General features: G+C 28.4%; 1 protein-coding gene across 4 annotated transcripts in view; it reads right to left on the reverse strand.

Annotated features, from left to right (window-relative positions):
• Positions 1–1,451: 1,451 nt before the first annotated feature.
• The window catches only part of LOC142334119 (uncharacterized), an 88,683-nt gene continuing 72,497 nt past the window's right edge, over positions 1,452–17,637 (reverse strand). For 2 of the 4 annotated variants that reach the window (XM_075381847.1, XM_075381848.1), the window contains 2 exons: positions 4,542–4,670; positions 1,452–1,819 (listed from right to left, as the gene is read on the reverse strand). In XM_075381847.1, coding sequence (XP_075237962.1) covers positions 1,532–1,819; positions 4,542–4,670 — 417 coding nt within the window. In that variant the 3' untranslated portion in view covers positions 1,452–1,531. The remainder of the gene's footprint in view (positions 1,820–4,541; positions 4,671–17,637) is intronic. The other 2 variants (XM_075381845.1, XM_075381844.1) reach the window with 2 other exon arrangements.

Raw genomic sequence — 17,637 nt, forward strand, 5'->3', positions numbered from 1 at the left:
TTTATTTTTTTTTATTTTCAAGATTACCAAATATTTTTAATCATAATTAATAATTAAAGAACCCTCTTATCAACAATTCTTTTACATACATGTTCAAGCACATTCAGAATAAAATTCCATTATCAGAAACTTAAAAATTTAAGTTATAATCTTAATAAAATGAAAACTTCTTCTTTATGTAAATTTGTTTATGTAACGTTACCTGTCATTAATATACTATAATACATAACGATTTTGATATTCATAATGACAGGATATGAAGTAATTGTTGGTAAGCGGGTTCTTTAATTATTAATTATTTACACCAATGTGCCATGTCTGATTTATTTTTAATCACGTTTGTTAGTGCGAAAGAAAAAAGGAAAATAATTCATAAACTGGAGATAACAATAAAAGAAGACGCTTTTAAAGAAGGTGATATATGTGAAAGAAGCAATCATTTAAAGATTTTGAGGTCAATATTGATATGCTTCTTGTTTGGTTTTAATATCTGAAAACAATACTAAAATCTAAGATAAGTGATGTGAAGTAAACTTTAATAAAAATCAGAGCAAAGCTTTAGATTCATTCAAGATCAGTGTTTTGTGAAAAAGCATTTAAGAAAAACAACTCTCATTTGTGAACTTAAGATATCTACACTGGTTTTGCTGAATCTGTGGAATTCCTAAGCATCTACCAAAATATCTGATCGGCATGGTTCTGGGCTTAAGATGTTCGTAAATGTTATCCACATATTATAAACCAGAGGCTGGCCTCTGTGGTGAGAGCGAGTGTCTCGCTCTTTAATCCCGATGTCTTGGGTTCAAATTCAGGTGAGGTATGGTATTTTTCACAGTGTAAAAATTGCTATTTCATCTCAACCTCTGATGCAGTATCTAATGGTGTATTACATCAATGAGAATGGTGGTACAAAAATTAGAAAAATGTAATTTTAAATTATAAAAATTTTGTTTTCTCCTTAATCAAATTTCTTTTAAAGTGTAACTCTCATTAAAATTTTTTGACAAATGTTATTTCTCTTGGTGTGTAAATTAATATGCGAAACCCTTTTGGCAGAAGTTACAAACATAATTTTTCTCTTTATGAATATTTAAATGCGATTTTAAAGCAGAACTTCGATTAAAAAAGACTTCTGACAAAAGTTACAAACATAATTTTCTCTTTAATTGTAAGTAAAATTAAATGTTAAGGTGTATCTTTAAATAAGAAGGTTGATAAAAAACCTTTTGACAGAAGTTGCAGACATAATTTTTCTTTTTTGCATGAATATTATTATGTCTCTTTAAATTGTTTATACGATTAAATTACTTTTCACAAAAGTTAAACATAATTTTTCTTTTTTTGTATGAGTATTAAGATGTGTCTATGAGATTAAATAACTTTTGACAAATGTTACAAGAATATCTGTATTTTTATATGAATATTTGAATGTAATTTTAAAATAGAACTTTGATTAAAACTTTTCTGACAAAATTTACAAATATAATTTTTTTCTTCATTATGAGTAATAAGGTGGGTTTTTAAATCGTTATCATGAATGAGAGACTTTTGAGAAAAGTTCTTTATTTTCTCTTTTTACCGTGAAGTTAATGTGTTTCTTTAGATAAAATTTACATCTGAATCTTTCATCGCAACATTCACAAACCGATTTCTTTCCTTTCTGAATAGGTAACTTGTTTTTACTACTTATATTTTCGACTTCTGTTGTTACATCACCATATGCACACTTACATTCACTGAATTTTTTTTTTATAATTCCATCACGCATAAAATTATTTATGGATCTCTTGCAACGCTTGGTACTTCCCTTGACAGTAACCTGTAAAATTAAAAATAATTAATAATTACAATCGCAAATCAAAGGGTCAAACCAAAAGTCAATGTCTGATTATGATGGAACAATAATGGTATCATCATGTTTTATCATGGAGCTCGCTGTTACAAGGCACACGTACCTCGACATGTTTGAAAACTTTGCTGTTCCTCAGATTCCTGCAGGATACAAGCTCCCCAGGGGCCACATTTTGGGAATCACTGTATTAGAGAATAATAATATATATTTATAATAAATAAAATAAAACTACCACTTACTGCTTGTTTTTTTTTTAATTCTTAAAATTAGCACTTTTGTCACGGGCACTTCTTAAATCAATGTATTAAAAACCTCTTAAAAAAGACATGTTGAAAAAAGAAGGCTGTGTTCCTCCTTAGCCAGATCGTTAAAGATTATGAAACTCAGATTTTTAACAATCAGACTAAGGACTAACATCTTTCCTTTATTAAATTTTATTTATTTTTAAAAGGTTTATAATACATCTGATGAAATGGATGCACTGCAAAAGTGCTAATATGTAAACATAGATATATATATATACATATATATATATATATATATATTTGCATACATTATCTGTCATGTATGTTATTAATCTAATTTACTGTTGTCAACTGTTATTTTTACACAGACTTGTATATTAGATTGTGGATACCAGTGTTCTTTGGTGGTTGGATTTCAATTAACCACAGACCTCAAGAATGGTCGAACTGAGACTGTACAAAACTACTCTTCATTTACAGTCGTACATATCATCCTCTGAAGTATTATCTGAATGGTAATTACTGGAGGCTAAACAGGAACAACAACATTAAGGATGTCCCTATTGCAAACATCCTGTCCATTTTATATATTTTAAATCGATGAGGACAGCGATGTGTATTTGTATGGACATCAGGAAATGTTGGCATTGCAGGAAATGAAAGCGCAGTGCCAGAACAGCAACAGTCTGTGATAACTTGGATATATTTCCTGTACGAGTGGCCGATGTTAAAAATTGTCTAATACTATAAGAAACAGGTAGAATAATAAATGGAGAAGATTAAATACAAAACTAAATGCAGTTAAAAAGTTTTCATATAAATGGAAGAGTGACGTGAAGTAAAACTCGCCGAGAACAAGAGGTGGTGACCAGACTTACAATTGGTCAAACACGAATAAGAAATTTATATTTGTTAACCGGTGAAGAAAGACCAACGTGCAGTGTTTGTAATAAAGCACTTATAGTCAAGCATCTAATTGAAGAGTATACCATATATGAGGACCTCAGTAAAGGGTTCAGTTTAAGAAATAATTTTGCTGCTGATTTGGAAGATCAAATGAAGAGAAGAAAAAATAGTTGCGTATCTGCACGCCAGTGGACTAATAAGTCAATAAGCTGTGTTGAGGAATCTCTAAGTGAAGTAGTTTAATTCTATAGATAAAAAAAGGGTGTCCTGAAGTGTGACATGTATAGGGTCCTCTTGCCTAGGACACTCAGGCTCGCCTGCATGCATGAGTGGAGGAGTCGGGAGTCAGGACATATCCAAAGATGGCACGGGGGACCCTTGAGGGTGGACAGAGAGTACAGGGCAAAAGGTATGCCTGGCATAAAGGGCAAAAGGTATGCCTGGAGCCAGGTAGGTCAGGACCGGAAAGAGCAGCCTCCCCACCAAGGGGTTCTTTGGCCGTCCTGAACAGGTGGTAAAATTGCTCCATGATACAGGGGAACTCTGATGGATTAAGTTCTACGAGACAATTTATGGGGGGGGCAATCAACCCCCACGGCATCCTGCAGCAACTCATGTAATGCTTAATGGCAGTTCCAGTTAGCCCAGGAGTGCTTATAAAGAAAAAAGGATTTAGATTGGTATGGTGAAGACATATTTTTTCATTTTTATTTTGTGTTTTATTTACTTTTGCATTTTAATATCGGGTTTCTTTACACCCTGTAAGTGTTCTTAGTGTCTTTAATATATGTGAGTGCCTTTAATGTTTTGTGTTGTTTTTTTGGTGTTTTTAAATAAAATGTAAGGGCCCTTTAGACCCTGACGTTTGATGAACCTGATGGTGATTTAAACCTTATTTTAAAGTGTGACAAGAGCTGATGACCGTTGAAGTCGATGCCCATATAACAAAAAAATGTTGATGAAAATAATAATAATGAAAATTTGGGGCTAATGACCATAGCAGTTGATGACTAAAAGATATCAGTGGGGCACCAATTTTCCAGATGTCCAACTAACTGCACTGCTTGAATCCAGACTAGACAACTTAAAAAAAACTAATACATTATTTGAAAAATTTAAACACTATTCAAATAAATCTTCGCTGCAATACAAATTTTTTTTATTTATGTTAATTTCACAGAAATTTTAATTTAATTTTTTCCAAGTCACTTAGCAAAAATATATGTGTTTTGGCCTTTGTAAAACTAATTATAAAAGCAAATGTCTACACACTATTTTCTTTAACCGTATTACTGAACCTCTTTTTTCTTACATGGTACATATGTTCCAAATTTCTTTTTAATTTTACTAAAATACATTTAATTTTTTTTATGTATTTTTTATTTACTTAGTATCTTACCCATTAAACAGAATGATATGTGCAGTGTATCTATGATAAAACTTTTTTAAATTGTCCTTTTCAATTATCCAGATTTGGCCTTGCAAAGATGCATCTGGATAATTGGTGTACCACTGCACGCAAAATCTAACACTCTTACCATTTCATTATCAACTTTTAAATTTTCTGATTTAACTAAGTCGGTATCTTCAATTGCTAAGAGATCTTTTTCTATATCACCAATACTAATATCAAGCAGTTCCTCTTCCAGTTGCAGTAAATCTGCTTGCTGTAATAAAAAGCAAATATGAATGCTACAAAGTAAATGTGATTTTTTTGTATAATTTATAAAATAAAAGTAATTGTATCTCTTAATTCGCTTAACACACTTAAATAGTGCAGTCACAGTTAAACTATTACTAATATTATTAGGCGACTTTAATATGCCAGGTTTTGCTAAATGTTATCAAAAAATACTGCTATTCACCTTTCAGATTTTTCTAAAAATTAACAATCAAATAATTTGTTAAAACTCTTGCGGTAATTCTCATGATTTTGTTTTTTCTAATCTTATAGACATTGGTGTTAACATTGTTTATGGTGAAATTATTTATCATAATAAACATCATTTATCTTAAGGATAACGTTACCTACAATTTTGAATTCTAATCTCATAACTCTTAAATTCTTACTCTCTAGATATAAAAATATTAATTTTGTAACATTCAGCATTTACTGAATGAGAGTTTGATTGTAAATAGTATTTATTTATTTTTTGTACTGCCACGTATATATCAAAGAAATTTAAAGAATATACATTTCATGAAATTAATTAATTAATTTCAAATCCGCTCCTTGTTATTTTATTACTAAGATAATAGATAAAATATTCGGATGAAAAATCAATTTACCTAATAAGTATATTATAAAAAATGTATATTATACAAATTAAATAGTTTTAATAGTAAATGAAAGTACAAGACATAACTATCATGTACCCTAGTATCCGTATAGATCAAACTATATGTATAATAAGAAATATACTGAAAATTAATAAAGACCCTGAAATTTATAGATAATATTATAAACATCATTAGAAATATATGTAAACAAAATTATTTTGGGTTTAACAACAAATTTTTACATACACGATAATACTTTACCCATGGGATTTTCATCGTTGGCCGTTATGGCCAAAATTTATTTACAGAATTTGAGAGTAGAATAGTATATGGTATTACCCACATTTATAAAATTTGATCACGGGTTTGATATGTGGATGGTATTTATATTTTGGTACTCTATGAACCTATTATAAATAATAAACAATTAATAATTTTAAAAAACTTTATTCTTATCATAACAATTTAAAATTTACATTCGAAACTGACAAATACAGAGAAATATTTTTTTTTAGATGTTAACATAGAAATTAGTAAAAGTAATAAAATTATAACATGTATATAGGAAACCAACAACTAATAAAATAACTATTAACACAAATTGAAATCATCCTTGGGCACACAAAATTAATAATAAATTTACAAACATGATAAATAGTGCAATACATTACACACATAATAATAATAAAAAAAAATAGATTAAAGTTATTACAATAAAAAATGGATATAACATGTCATTAATTGATAATAGTTATAAAAAGCAAAATTTAAAATCTAATAATAAAACAATGTTGATACCTATAAATAATAAAAGTGTTGATGAAAATATTTGTGTAATTTTCAGTCATATATTTCCAACTGTTTGTATCTGTGGATGTGAATGTACGTAAATAACAGAGTTGTTTACTATTACCTAACTTTAGTAATTTTTTACGCGAGTAAATGATATTCATGTTATTATTTTTATTATTTACTAGCGTTTTAAAATATTACCGATATAAAAATTAGACATTGTAAATGATAATTATTAGTTCCACAACCTGTTCATTACGTGTAAATGACAGAGATATAATTGAACTTTTAAATGATTTAGTTGATAGGAATTCAGACAGTTACTCTCATCATTTTCTTGGGGATATTACTGACAATGAGCACGATGAGGAACAGGATTTACAGCCTTCCTGTTCAGCTAGGTAAATGACCTCGAATATCTGTTGCTAAAAAAAAAGACAAAACATTGGGCTTAGAACAGCTGATGTATGATGTTACTTCATTCTGTTTTAAAATAAAAAGGGCACACTTTAGCATTAAGAAATATGTTCTTTCAGAATAAGAAACTTGTAATATATATATATATATAACTTGATAGTTTATGTCGGTGCAGACACAGTAATTGTAAAAACCCTTATCATGGCTATACCACTAATATTGTTGTGACTCTTTTAGAAACTAAGTAAACCTGTTAGAGAAAGGTTACTGTTATTTACACTGGCAACGGTTCCAAACACTGTCAATGATTATATTTTTATGGATGGAATTGAAGGCGTGGATATCAAATGCTGAGCGCATACCCACTCGAAAGAAAATGACAAAAAATGATATAAAAGCAGTTTCGTCAACTTTTAAATATCATTATATTTAATGCTCGTGTTTTACATAAGAAAAGTGGTGGCTAGTACAATCCCCTTCAAATCAGAGAGCAAATTGTTGAAATTCATAATAAAGTCATTCCCAAACAAGGTACAAGCCCTCTGTAGAAGATGATCCTTTCATTCTCTGTGTAATGACATTTCCAGTCATATTCCAGATACAGAAAAAACAAATACAAAACAAGAAGATGTTTGTATTACAAATGCGTACAAAAGGAATTGCAATATTCCTTAAAAATTAAAACTTAAAAATTCATTTAAAAAAAATAATTATTTATAAATAGTTTTAAATTGAAATATAGTAACAGCTCTGTGAACTGGCAAATGTGAATGTATGTTGTGTGATCGTGATCCAATTGCCTAAATTTATAAATATACATAAAATATTTTCATAAAAAATTATTTATTAGCAGTTTTTAGGGTAAGTGTTTATTTTTACCGTATAAGAATGAATGAAGTAACATTATTTCCCTTGTACAAAATATAAAATAAAAAAGAAGTATTACAATATATAATTAGTAAACATAATACCTGCAAAGGATAACCTGTGCGCATGCATGTGACAATTTATATAATATTTCTAAAAAGGGAATATAAATATTAAAACTATTTTTAAATAAACAGTAGTAACTAAAGGTTTCTACAAAATAAGTGAAAGTTCTTATAAACAAAAAAATGAATCGTTAAAGACCGAGATCAATTAAAATTTAAACTTACTATCTTAGAAAATGACAAAACAATAAAAGTAATTGAACATAATACTACAACAAACGAACATTCGTACTAGTGCACTCAAATTCAATATTCTAGATTTAGTAATATCAAAAAGATACGAGAATATGAAGATGATGTAAATAATGTTTATATTGTAGTACACTATTATGCTTTGTATATTGTATAAATTGGAGTGAAATGAATATTGTTTTATCTGTTATGTTATTTTGTAACAAATAATACATAAAAATGCTAAATAATCTTAGTATTAATATTACGACTATAATTGTAATTATAGATTTCCCCTTAATATGTTTGCCTTCCTTAGTTTTGATTAGATCTGTTACCAGATTTTATACAAAAAACCAAAATATTATTAAAATTGGATTAAAAAATTAACTAATTATGTATAATTTACACAGGATGACAACACGTTTAAAATAGTAATTCATATACACTATTTGTCATTATCCACTCATCTATTTCATTAACAGGTTTTTTGTTCATTCTGCTATACATCAATTTATCAGGAATAAGATTCATTAGTTTAGAAGAAATGTATATGAAATGTCTTCTGAAGACATTTTTTTTTTATGGTGAGAAAAATATACATAGGAGATGCATATTTACATCCTTCAATCATCATCATCATGTCAACTTAGTTCACCATTGCCCAATTAGATGATTATGATGATGTGTGTGACATGCAAACAAAAGGTACTATTGTACAGACTCAGACCAACCATTCCTGAAATGTGTAGTTGGGGTTCACTCAAAGTACACCATTTTTAAATTTATATAAAAGGAAGTAACTTTTATTTTACTAGGATTTGAACCTGAGAACCTTCAACTTCAAAAATAACTGTTAAACAACTGATTTGCAACAAATTAACCACTAGACCAGCCTGGTGAGCTATATATATATAACAAAAAAAAATAACCACAAACACAGCAACAGAAACCTAAAAAACTAATTCTAAAATTCAATTCGACTTTGAACAGATCCTGCATCATTAGTCAGAGCAAAATTCCAAAATTACATCAAACAAAAAAAAAATTGAGAAAATATAAGCCCTAATAATGGCAAAACTTGAACAACAACTGGAATGATTATCATTCCAGTTGGCCTCAAGTTATGTTGTTCAAGTTTTGTCATTAGGGTTTATGTTTTCTAAATTATAGTTTTTATTTATTTATTTTTTGTTTTTGTTTGATGTATTTTTGGAATTTTGTACAGACTGATAATGCAGGAAGCTACTAAAGTCAACTTTTGGCGTTAGTTTTTAGGTTTCTGTTATTGTGTTTGGTGATTTTTGTTTTTATTATTTGAGGTAATTTGACACAGTGGTCACCATACTGATGATTAATTAAAATAATAGTAATAATGATGATGAAAACAATAACAATAATGGTAATAATAATGAAAATTTAGGGCTAATATGACCATTGCAGTCTATGACTAAAAGATATAAGTGGGACAGCAATTTTCCAGATGTCCAACTAACAGCACTGCTTAAATCCACCACACAACTTAAAAAAACTAATGCATTATTTGAAAAATTTAAAGACTATTCAAATAGATCTTCGCTTCAATAGGAATTGTTTTTATAGATCATAATTTTACCGGATTTTTTAATTTATTTTCTTTCAATTCATTTAGCAAAAACATATATGTATTTTAGTCTTTATAAAACTAATTATAAAATCAAATATCTACAGTGTATTTTTTTAACCGTATTACTGAACCTCTTTTTTCTTACATAGTACATATGTTCCGAATTTCTTTTTAATTTTATTAAAATACATTTATTTATTTTTTACATATTTTTTTTTTACTTAGTGCCTTACCCACTAAACATTAGAATGATATGTGCAGTTATATAACATTTTTTAAATTATCATTTCAATTATCCAGATTTGGCCTTGCAAGGTCCATCTGGATAATCGGTGTTCCACTGTATGCTAAATCTAACACTCTTATCACTTCATTTTCAACTTTTAAATTTTCTGATTTAACTAAGTTGGTCTCTTCAATTGCTAAGGAATCTTTTTTGACATCACCAGTCATAATGTCAAGCGGTTCCTCTTTCGGTTGTACTAAATTTATTTTCTGTAATAAAAAACAAAGAACAAAGTAAATATGTTTATGATTTATTGTACAATTTATAAAATAAAAATAATTTGTATCTCTAATTCACTTACAACATTAACAGTGCAGTCACAGTCAAATTATTATTATTAGGTAACTTTAATCGGCCAGGTTTTATATGGGAAAACTGAGAAAATGTTTCTTATATCAAATTTTATCATTCTAATTTAAATGTTGAAAATGCTGCTACTTTCCTTATATACAGATTTTTCTACAAATTGTAATCTTTTACTATCAAATTTGTTAAGTTGTTGCGGTAATTCTCCTGATTCAGTCTTTTCTAATCTTACACACATTAGTGTTAATATTGTTTATGGTGAAATTTTTCATAGCGATAAATATAATATACCTTTAGAGATAATGTTACCTACTAAAATTTTGAATTCCAATCTGATGTCTGATAAATACATACCAGATTATAAAAACATAAATTTTCTAAGATTCAACATTTAATGAATGAGAGTTTGATTCTAAATAATATTTATTTACTTTTTATTCGCCACATAAGCTTGAAGCTTGTGTGTAGAACACAAAAATGCAATTTTGTAACATAAGAAAAATATCACTGGAATTTGATATTGATCATGATATAGAAAGTTTTTCTGAGTAATTGTAACTATGTATTACATGGGTCACTATGAAAGAAGTGTTTAAACTATTGCACCTCAGTAAAAAAACAAAAATAACTGCAATTATTTTTGCGCTAATTAGATTCAACCGGTTTTAGTTACTGTCATTTGTTTGAAAATTAGGGGCATGAAAAGCTGATTTTTTTCAATTTTTTTTTGAGGCCATCACTTTGAATTGCTCTACAATCCAAACCAAGAGATAAAAATTTTATACTTTTGGAAATAGATTAAACGATTGTTTCTCAATAATTTGAATTAAGATTTAGCCCACAACTATTACTATTTAAGCCTTCAAGTTGTTCAATAAAAAAACATCACATTTTGGTTAACATTAGGTGTAGTAAAAATAAATTTCCATTAATATCATGTATTAATTTTGTAGAATTTTTATTTGTAGTTGAATTAATAAACATTCACGTTTTATGGTGACGTTTTACGTGACCAAATGTTTTATAATCGATTTAAAATTGTGGCAATATATGAAGGACTGAAGAAGCAGTCTCAGTGAGCAGTTGTCTCAACACTGATTACAGTACATTAATATATCATTAATTATATATTAATATGTCATTATATATTAGTATAAATTAATTGCAATGCCAGCGTTCAGTCTGATGAGTTCATTAAGCCCTTATATTTTATTTCCATATGTTCAGTTCATACTGCTTTGTTAGCAAAATTATTTAACGGTGCCACATTAATTAGCTTTTTTTTAAATGTACATTAATGCACATAAAAGTACATTAATTAGCATTTTTTTATCAGGTTATAAGTTAAAGTTTTTTTTTTTGTAATTTTTCTGTAAATATCTTAAGTTTAATATGAATGAGATGGAAACACCGTTTCCCAATCAACATGGCTGTACAATTAAGGGTGGTTCCAGAATGTAATCTACAGTGAATATAAATTTCTTCAAAAGCTATCTGACTTTGAATTCCATAGCACGATTTACTTTTATGAAGTTCATGAACTCACTGCTAAAACGTGCGGCATTAGTTGGAGGTCACTACAAAGGATATGTAGGACAGCTAAGGGGTGCGATAGTAATGACAGTAGCGTTCAGTTTGAAATGCCAGAGAAAAATAGGACACAGAATGCAAATCTGTTAGTGAACGATTTCAACTATCATGTATTGCGCACACAATCATATATCAGTAACTACCCGTACCGTTCAGAATGAAATCCCTACCATTAAGAAGTTCAAAGATGAAATACGGTAAAAACTGGATATAAATCTATCATCTATGACCGTTTATAATATTGTAAAAAAAAACTGGTTTTTGTTATAAAAAAACTGAAGATGGTCAACGTTTCTTGATGGAATAAATTGATATTGCATTAAAAAGAATTTAATTTTTAAACACATTTTACAAATTAAAAGATCATGTGATGATCAACGTATATTTTACACAGATGAGACGTGGGTTAATGAAAATCATTCCCATAAATATATATAGCAAGATTCAAAGAAAAATAAGATACTAAAATTAAAATCCTCATCAGAAAGGCAGTCGTTTAATAGTATGTCGTGTAGGTTCGGCTAAAACAGGGTTCATTAAAGAAAGTATTAGCAGTAAATTCTTCTGATTATCATTCAAAAATGAATAGGAAGTTTCAATATTTGGTTTACAAATGAGTTTTTGAATTACTTACAAGAAGGGAATGTAATAATAATAATAATAATAATAATAGATAACACAACTTATCACCCTTTTGCAGTAAATAAAGTTACCACCAACAGCTGGAGGAAAGCTGAAATCCAACAGTAGCTTCACAAAAAAGCTTTATTACTTTATATTATCTTTTTATTACTTTATTACTTAATATTATCCATGTATATTAACCATGTATAAAGTAATCTGATAAAACTGTGTGAAAAGCAATATTAAACCATGCCTACATGTAGCTGATTATTATAGCAACAAACAGGGCACACGCCAAGCATTGGTTGCGGCTGTACTTTTTGAACAAACTTTTCATACCTTTCCGACCTCAATTAAAAGTTTAATATTAAATACATTATAATCAAAATATCGTCATCTTATTCAAATTGTTTCAATGATTACAACGATGTGTTTTTTTCCATAAAATATTCACTGAAACTAAAGGCAGGCTGTCTCATAAAAAGCACTCTGCATGCTTAAATAATACTAGTTTTGGGCTAAATCTTAATTATAATTATTGAGAAACAATCGTTTAACCTACCTCCAAAAGCATCGGTACATCGGTTTTAATTTTACATCAATCAAAGTTGACATTCTCAAAAAAAAAAAATGCAAAAAATTGTGAGTTTTCCGCTTCTCACACCCTAATTTTCAAACGAATGACTAACTAAAATCGGCCAAATCCAGTTGGCAAAAAAAAACTGCAGTTTCCAATGATACCTTCATTTTTTGTGCGATTTTTTTTTTTAACTGAAATACAACAGTTTAAACACAAGTGCCATCTTTCATGGCAACCACTATAATAATATTGTTGAAAGTCAACCAAAACTACTTGCAAAAAAAAAAGTAATTTTGTAGTGAAATTATTATCACAATTACTAATAACAAAAAGTTCTGTAAGCTTCAAAAACAATATAGATCTACTTATTATTAAGAATTATTTAAGAACAAACTGTATGCAATACTCAGTCATAAAGAGTTGTTATTAAATTACACTGTTAAAAGTTGAGGATCTTTAATCTGATGCTTCCAAAGATTTTTTTAAATTTGTTAATAAAAATGACAACAGTAGATCTCCATCTTGTATTCTTTATGAAATGAGTATGGGCACTGATATTGTAGAACTTCGCTAAAAAATTTGGGAGTGTCTATATTACCAATGATTTTTCCTTAACTGAAATTACATTTAGTTGTAATGATAGCCGCAGTTAAACATTATTTTAACTCAAAATGATGTAAAGAGGCCATTTGACTTAATGCTAACTCTTTGACAAGCACAGAATATATTCATCCTCTTTTAGGGAAGAAATGCTCTGCCTTTTTTATACAGTTCTTAATTAAGCTCTTCAATCATTCTTTAAATAGTATTCTACATCCAAGCGTTACAAAAATTTGTTACATCTGTCCATTATTTAAAAATGGTGACATTCAGATATCAATAATTACTGCCCTTGGCAAATACAATTTTTTTGCAAAGATCTTAGGTAAGTTAATTTATAAGAAAAACACACTTACATAAAGAAATTTATATCGTTCTAGAACATCATGGTTTTTTAGAAGGTAAATCTACTTGAACAAACTTGTATGTACATACTGAAGATACTGTTGATGCACTAAATGATTGTAATTATCTTGATCCAATTTATACTGATTATCATTGTGCGTTTGATGTAGTTAATATCAAATTACCTATTTAAAAACTTGCTGCGTGTCAATTTAATAATATAAATTGTTGTCTTTGATACATTCACTTCGTACAGAATTCCCTACATTAAAATTGATAATTTTATCTCTAAGCCTATTTATGTTAGATGTGGAGTAAGGCAAAGCATGCATTTATTAGATTTTCCAATTTCTGTAGTATTTATAGTTTATTCATACGCTATCACTTTTTTTTTTTCACAGATAATATGAAATTTTTAAGCCTATTACAAAACTAGTTTACATTCAATTACTTCCAACTGACTTGAACTTTGTGAAAAAATGATGCGACAAATAGTATTTCTTCTAACTTACAAAAATTAATTTCATATTCAATGTTGAAGGTTTGCAGATAATGATATAAATGTGAAATTGAATAATATAAAATAATACTGCAATACAAAAGATATCGTCTATTAAAAACTTGGCTGTATGTTTTGACAGCAAATTATCCTCCAGTGAATAAACTTGTTATACTGTATCTTCACTAAAAATGGTAAATTTCATCGAGATTTTCTCTACAAATTACAGAAATACTAACTCTGCAGAATTTTAGTCATACACTTATACAGTATTAAATTATAGTTCTGTTGTTTGGCGACCTTTTGCTGACTTGCAATTAAAACTACTAGAAAGACCACATAGAATCTTTCTTAGATATGCCGCCTATAAAATCTGTGATTCTATTTTCTTTACCGATCATAGCTTTATTCGTATTTTTAATTTGTTAAAAATACCAAGAATTGAATCATCTCTGACGAGGACAGATTTAATATTTGCTAATAAAACTTTTAGTAATTACGTTGACTCCCATAATTTATTGCAGCTTTTTGACTTGCATTTCCTAACTTACCTCTAACTTGCATTACCTATTACCTCTAACTTATGAATGATAATTTTGTTATGTATGTATGTTCTTTTTAATATGATTTTGTATTGATGGATTTTGTGGCTGTCTTCAATTAAGTAAATAAGTAGACTTTAAAATTTACCACAATTACCAAACTTTAAAAACTTACCAATTACCAATCACCCAGCTTTTTCTTTAGGGTAAAAATAGAAAATTAGGTCATAACAGCAAAAACAATTGCAAAATTCCAGCAAGTACTTTGAAATATATTAAACTACCAAACACCAAGGTAAGATTTCAAATTTCAAAATCTAGCAACATGAACTTAAAAATAAAAAAAAAAATTATATGAAAATGGATAAATCAGCCAGAAATTAAACAATGTAGAAGGTGATAGCTTGACTGCAACAGAATTACGAAAAGAATCATGAAAACAACGAAGGAAAAACTAAGAACTTGCTAGAAGAAATATGGAAAACTGAAAAAATTCTACAAGACCAGAAAATGCACTAATACATCCGCTACACAAATATGATGAAACAGAAGTAAATACCGACATAGAGATTTCCCCTCTTACCTTTGACAAATAAAATTCTTTGAAAAGCACTTCAAAATAGAATTGAATTAATCGTAGAATTAACATCTGGGAAAATACAAAAGATTCAGAAAAGTACGATCATGTGCAGAACAAATCTTGAACCTTAAAACAATAATAAGGGAAAAAATGACAAGGCATAAAAACTAAGTAATTGTCTTTGTTCAAAAAGGCATACAACTCAATCTATAGAACTACCTTAACATCCCTGAAAAATTTGGCGTGGATCCCAACAGAATTAACATTACTAAACAGACTATTCTAAACACAAAATCAGAAATAAAATTAAAATGAGCAGTGTCAGAAGAATTAGAAATTAAAACAGAAGAAAGACAAGGGAGTGGTTTAGCATCAATCCTTTTTCCTTTAGAAAGTAATAAAAGAACAGGAAAAGGTGAAAAAAGTTGGAACGCAACTACATAAAACTGGGTCTGAAATTGAAAGGAATCGGAATTAACTGCCGAGCCTTTGCTGAAAATATTACAATTTTCTTGGAAAACCTCAAAAAGGCAGCAGAACAAGTAAACAATCTAAAATAATTTGCGAGGAAAATAAGTCTAAAAATTTCTTTTAAAAAGGCAGAATTCATGACCAACCAAGATTCCTCCAAGCCTCTAAACACAAAATGCGAAAAAATCAATAAAGATAACAAATTTAGATATATAGAAGAAATAATCTAAATTAATGATTTAGATAAAAAAGCCAATCAAACAAGAATGAGAAAAATAAAATTAGCCTACCAATTAACAAAGGATATTTTCATCAAAAAAAAATTTCAGTAGATGCCACAATCAGGTACTAAAATACAGTAACCAAGCCAGTGGACCTGTTTTCATCAAATGCATCTTAACTTTGAAATCGGTTAAAATAAATACAATACAAAAATAGTAAGTAAAAACTTGAAAGATTCTAGAATCAAAGGATACAAGAAAATGGATGCAAATAAGGACGTAATAAAAGACATTTACAAATACAATGAAACCAAGAAAACGTCAATTCCATCAGAAAAAGAAGAGCCAAATTTTTTTTCAGTCTCAAAAAAAACATTTTCAACCACATTTACAGAAAAAAGAATGGAAATAAACACATTTCAGTGGTTGTAAATAAAATTAAAATATTTGTAGGGGATAGTACAATACAGGACAATGTTCCAAAAACCAGTAAAGATTTCAAAGAAAGTAGAAAAAAGAAACATTTGGTCAGAAGGGAGAAGGCAAAAATAAAGCAAAATAATAAAGAACTGTTAGAAAACCAGGAAATAAAATATGCAGAAGAATAAGAAATGAATGTAAAATATTACTTCATTCTCCAAAGCTGACTACAAAAAAAAAATTTTTTAAAACTTATTTACACGCCCATGTTTATTATTAGTTTCAGTCTTGTGATATAGTAAAAAAAAACTTATCATTTCTGCTACATTATCCTGTTCAGTCTCAATTTAATAATTTTATTAGTAGGTAGACCTTCATTACTAAAAGTATTATTTAAAAACCCACTCATTAACAACAAAAAAAAAACAAAAATTAATATAAATATCCATAATTAAAAAAAAAAAATGTATATAAAATACTGTCGTTTACACCTCTTACAATTCCTTAATGATTAAGGAAGTTCTTTGTATATGTTTTATAGTGGATAAACTTGAATGAGGTTATATTTAATTCTGATGCAAGCTTTCTCAATGAAAAAGATAAGAACACATGAACAGGCGAATAAATGTTAACACACTATTGCCATGTGCACCATATGAGGCTCATTAAATCTTTCTGCAAGGCCATTTGACATGGCCCTTGGCTCACTGATTCTTTGACTCATAGTAATGTAAGTGATTTTTAATTTTTAAATACATTTTCATTCATTTTTTTCTGTTATTGATGATAAGTTTTCTATTTGTTTTCATTTAGTTCCAGATCCAGTTTCTGCATTTTGTTTTTTATTAAAGCTGAACTTCCTAAACTTCTATTTCACTTTAACAGATGTTATTTACATTCATTTCCTCATAAGTAAATTCTCTACAAATTGGAAATTTTTAATTGCTTACTGGTAAATTAACAAAGTTTTTATTTCAAACCTAATTCTAGTATTTCTAAGCATAACATTTTCATATTTTGATTTAATTTTAAATGGTTTCTAGTGATAATGCTGATTTTGGCACAGATTCTGATGAAAACCCTGAACACAGATCAAAATTTGACAAACCAGTTGTAAATCAAAAGACAAAAAATTAGAGGTTTATAGCGAGTGATTCAGAGGAAAGTTATGATAGAACTATGAATCTGTCTGTCAGTAATTTCACTGAAATAAGTAGCGGCAGCAATATTTAGATATCTTCTATTCCTGGTCAAACTGAGAATATCTTGAAGTGTGCACCGTTGGAGCCTCCAATGTTTTCAACAATGCACT

The sequence above is a fragment of the Lycorma delicatula genome, chromosome 13 (assembly GCF_047948215.1).
Source record: "Lycorma delicatula isolate Av1 chromosome 13, ASM4794821v1, whole genome shotgun sequence".
NCBI lineage: Eukaryota > Metazoa > Arthropoda > Insecta > Hemiptera > Fulgoridae > Lycorma > Lycorma delicatula.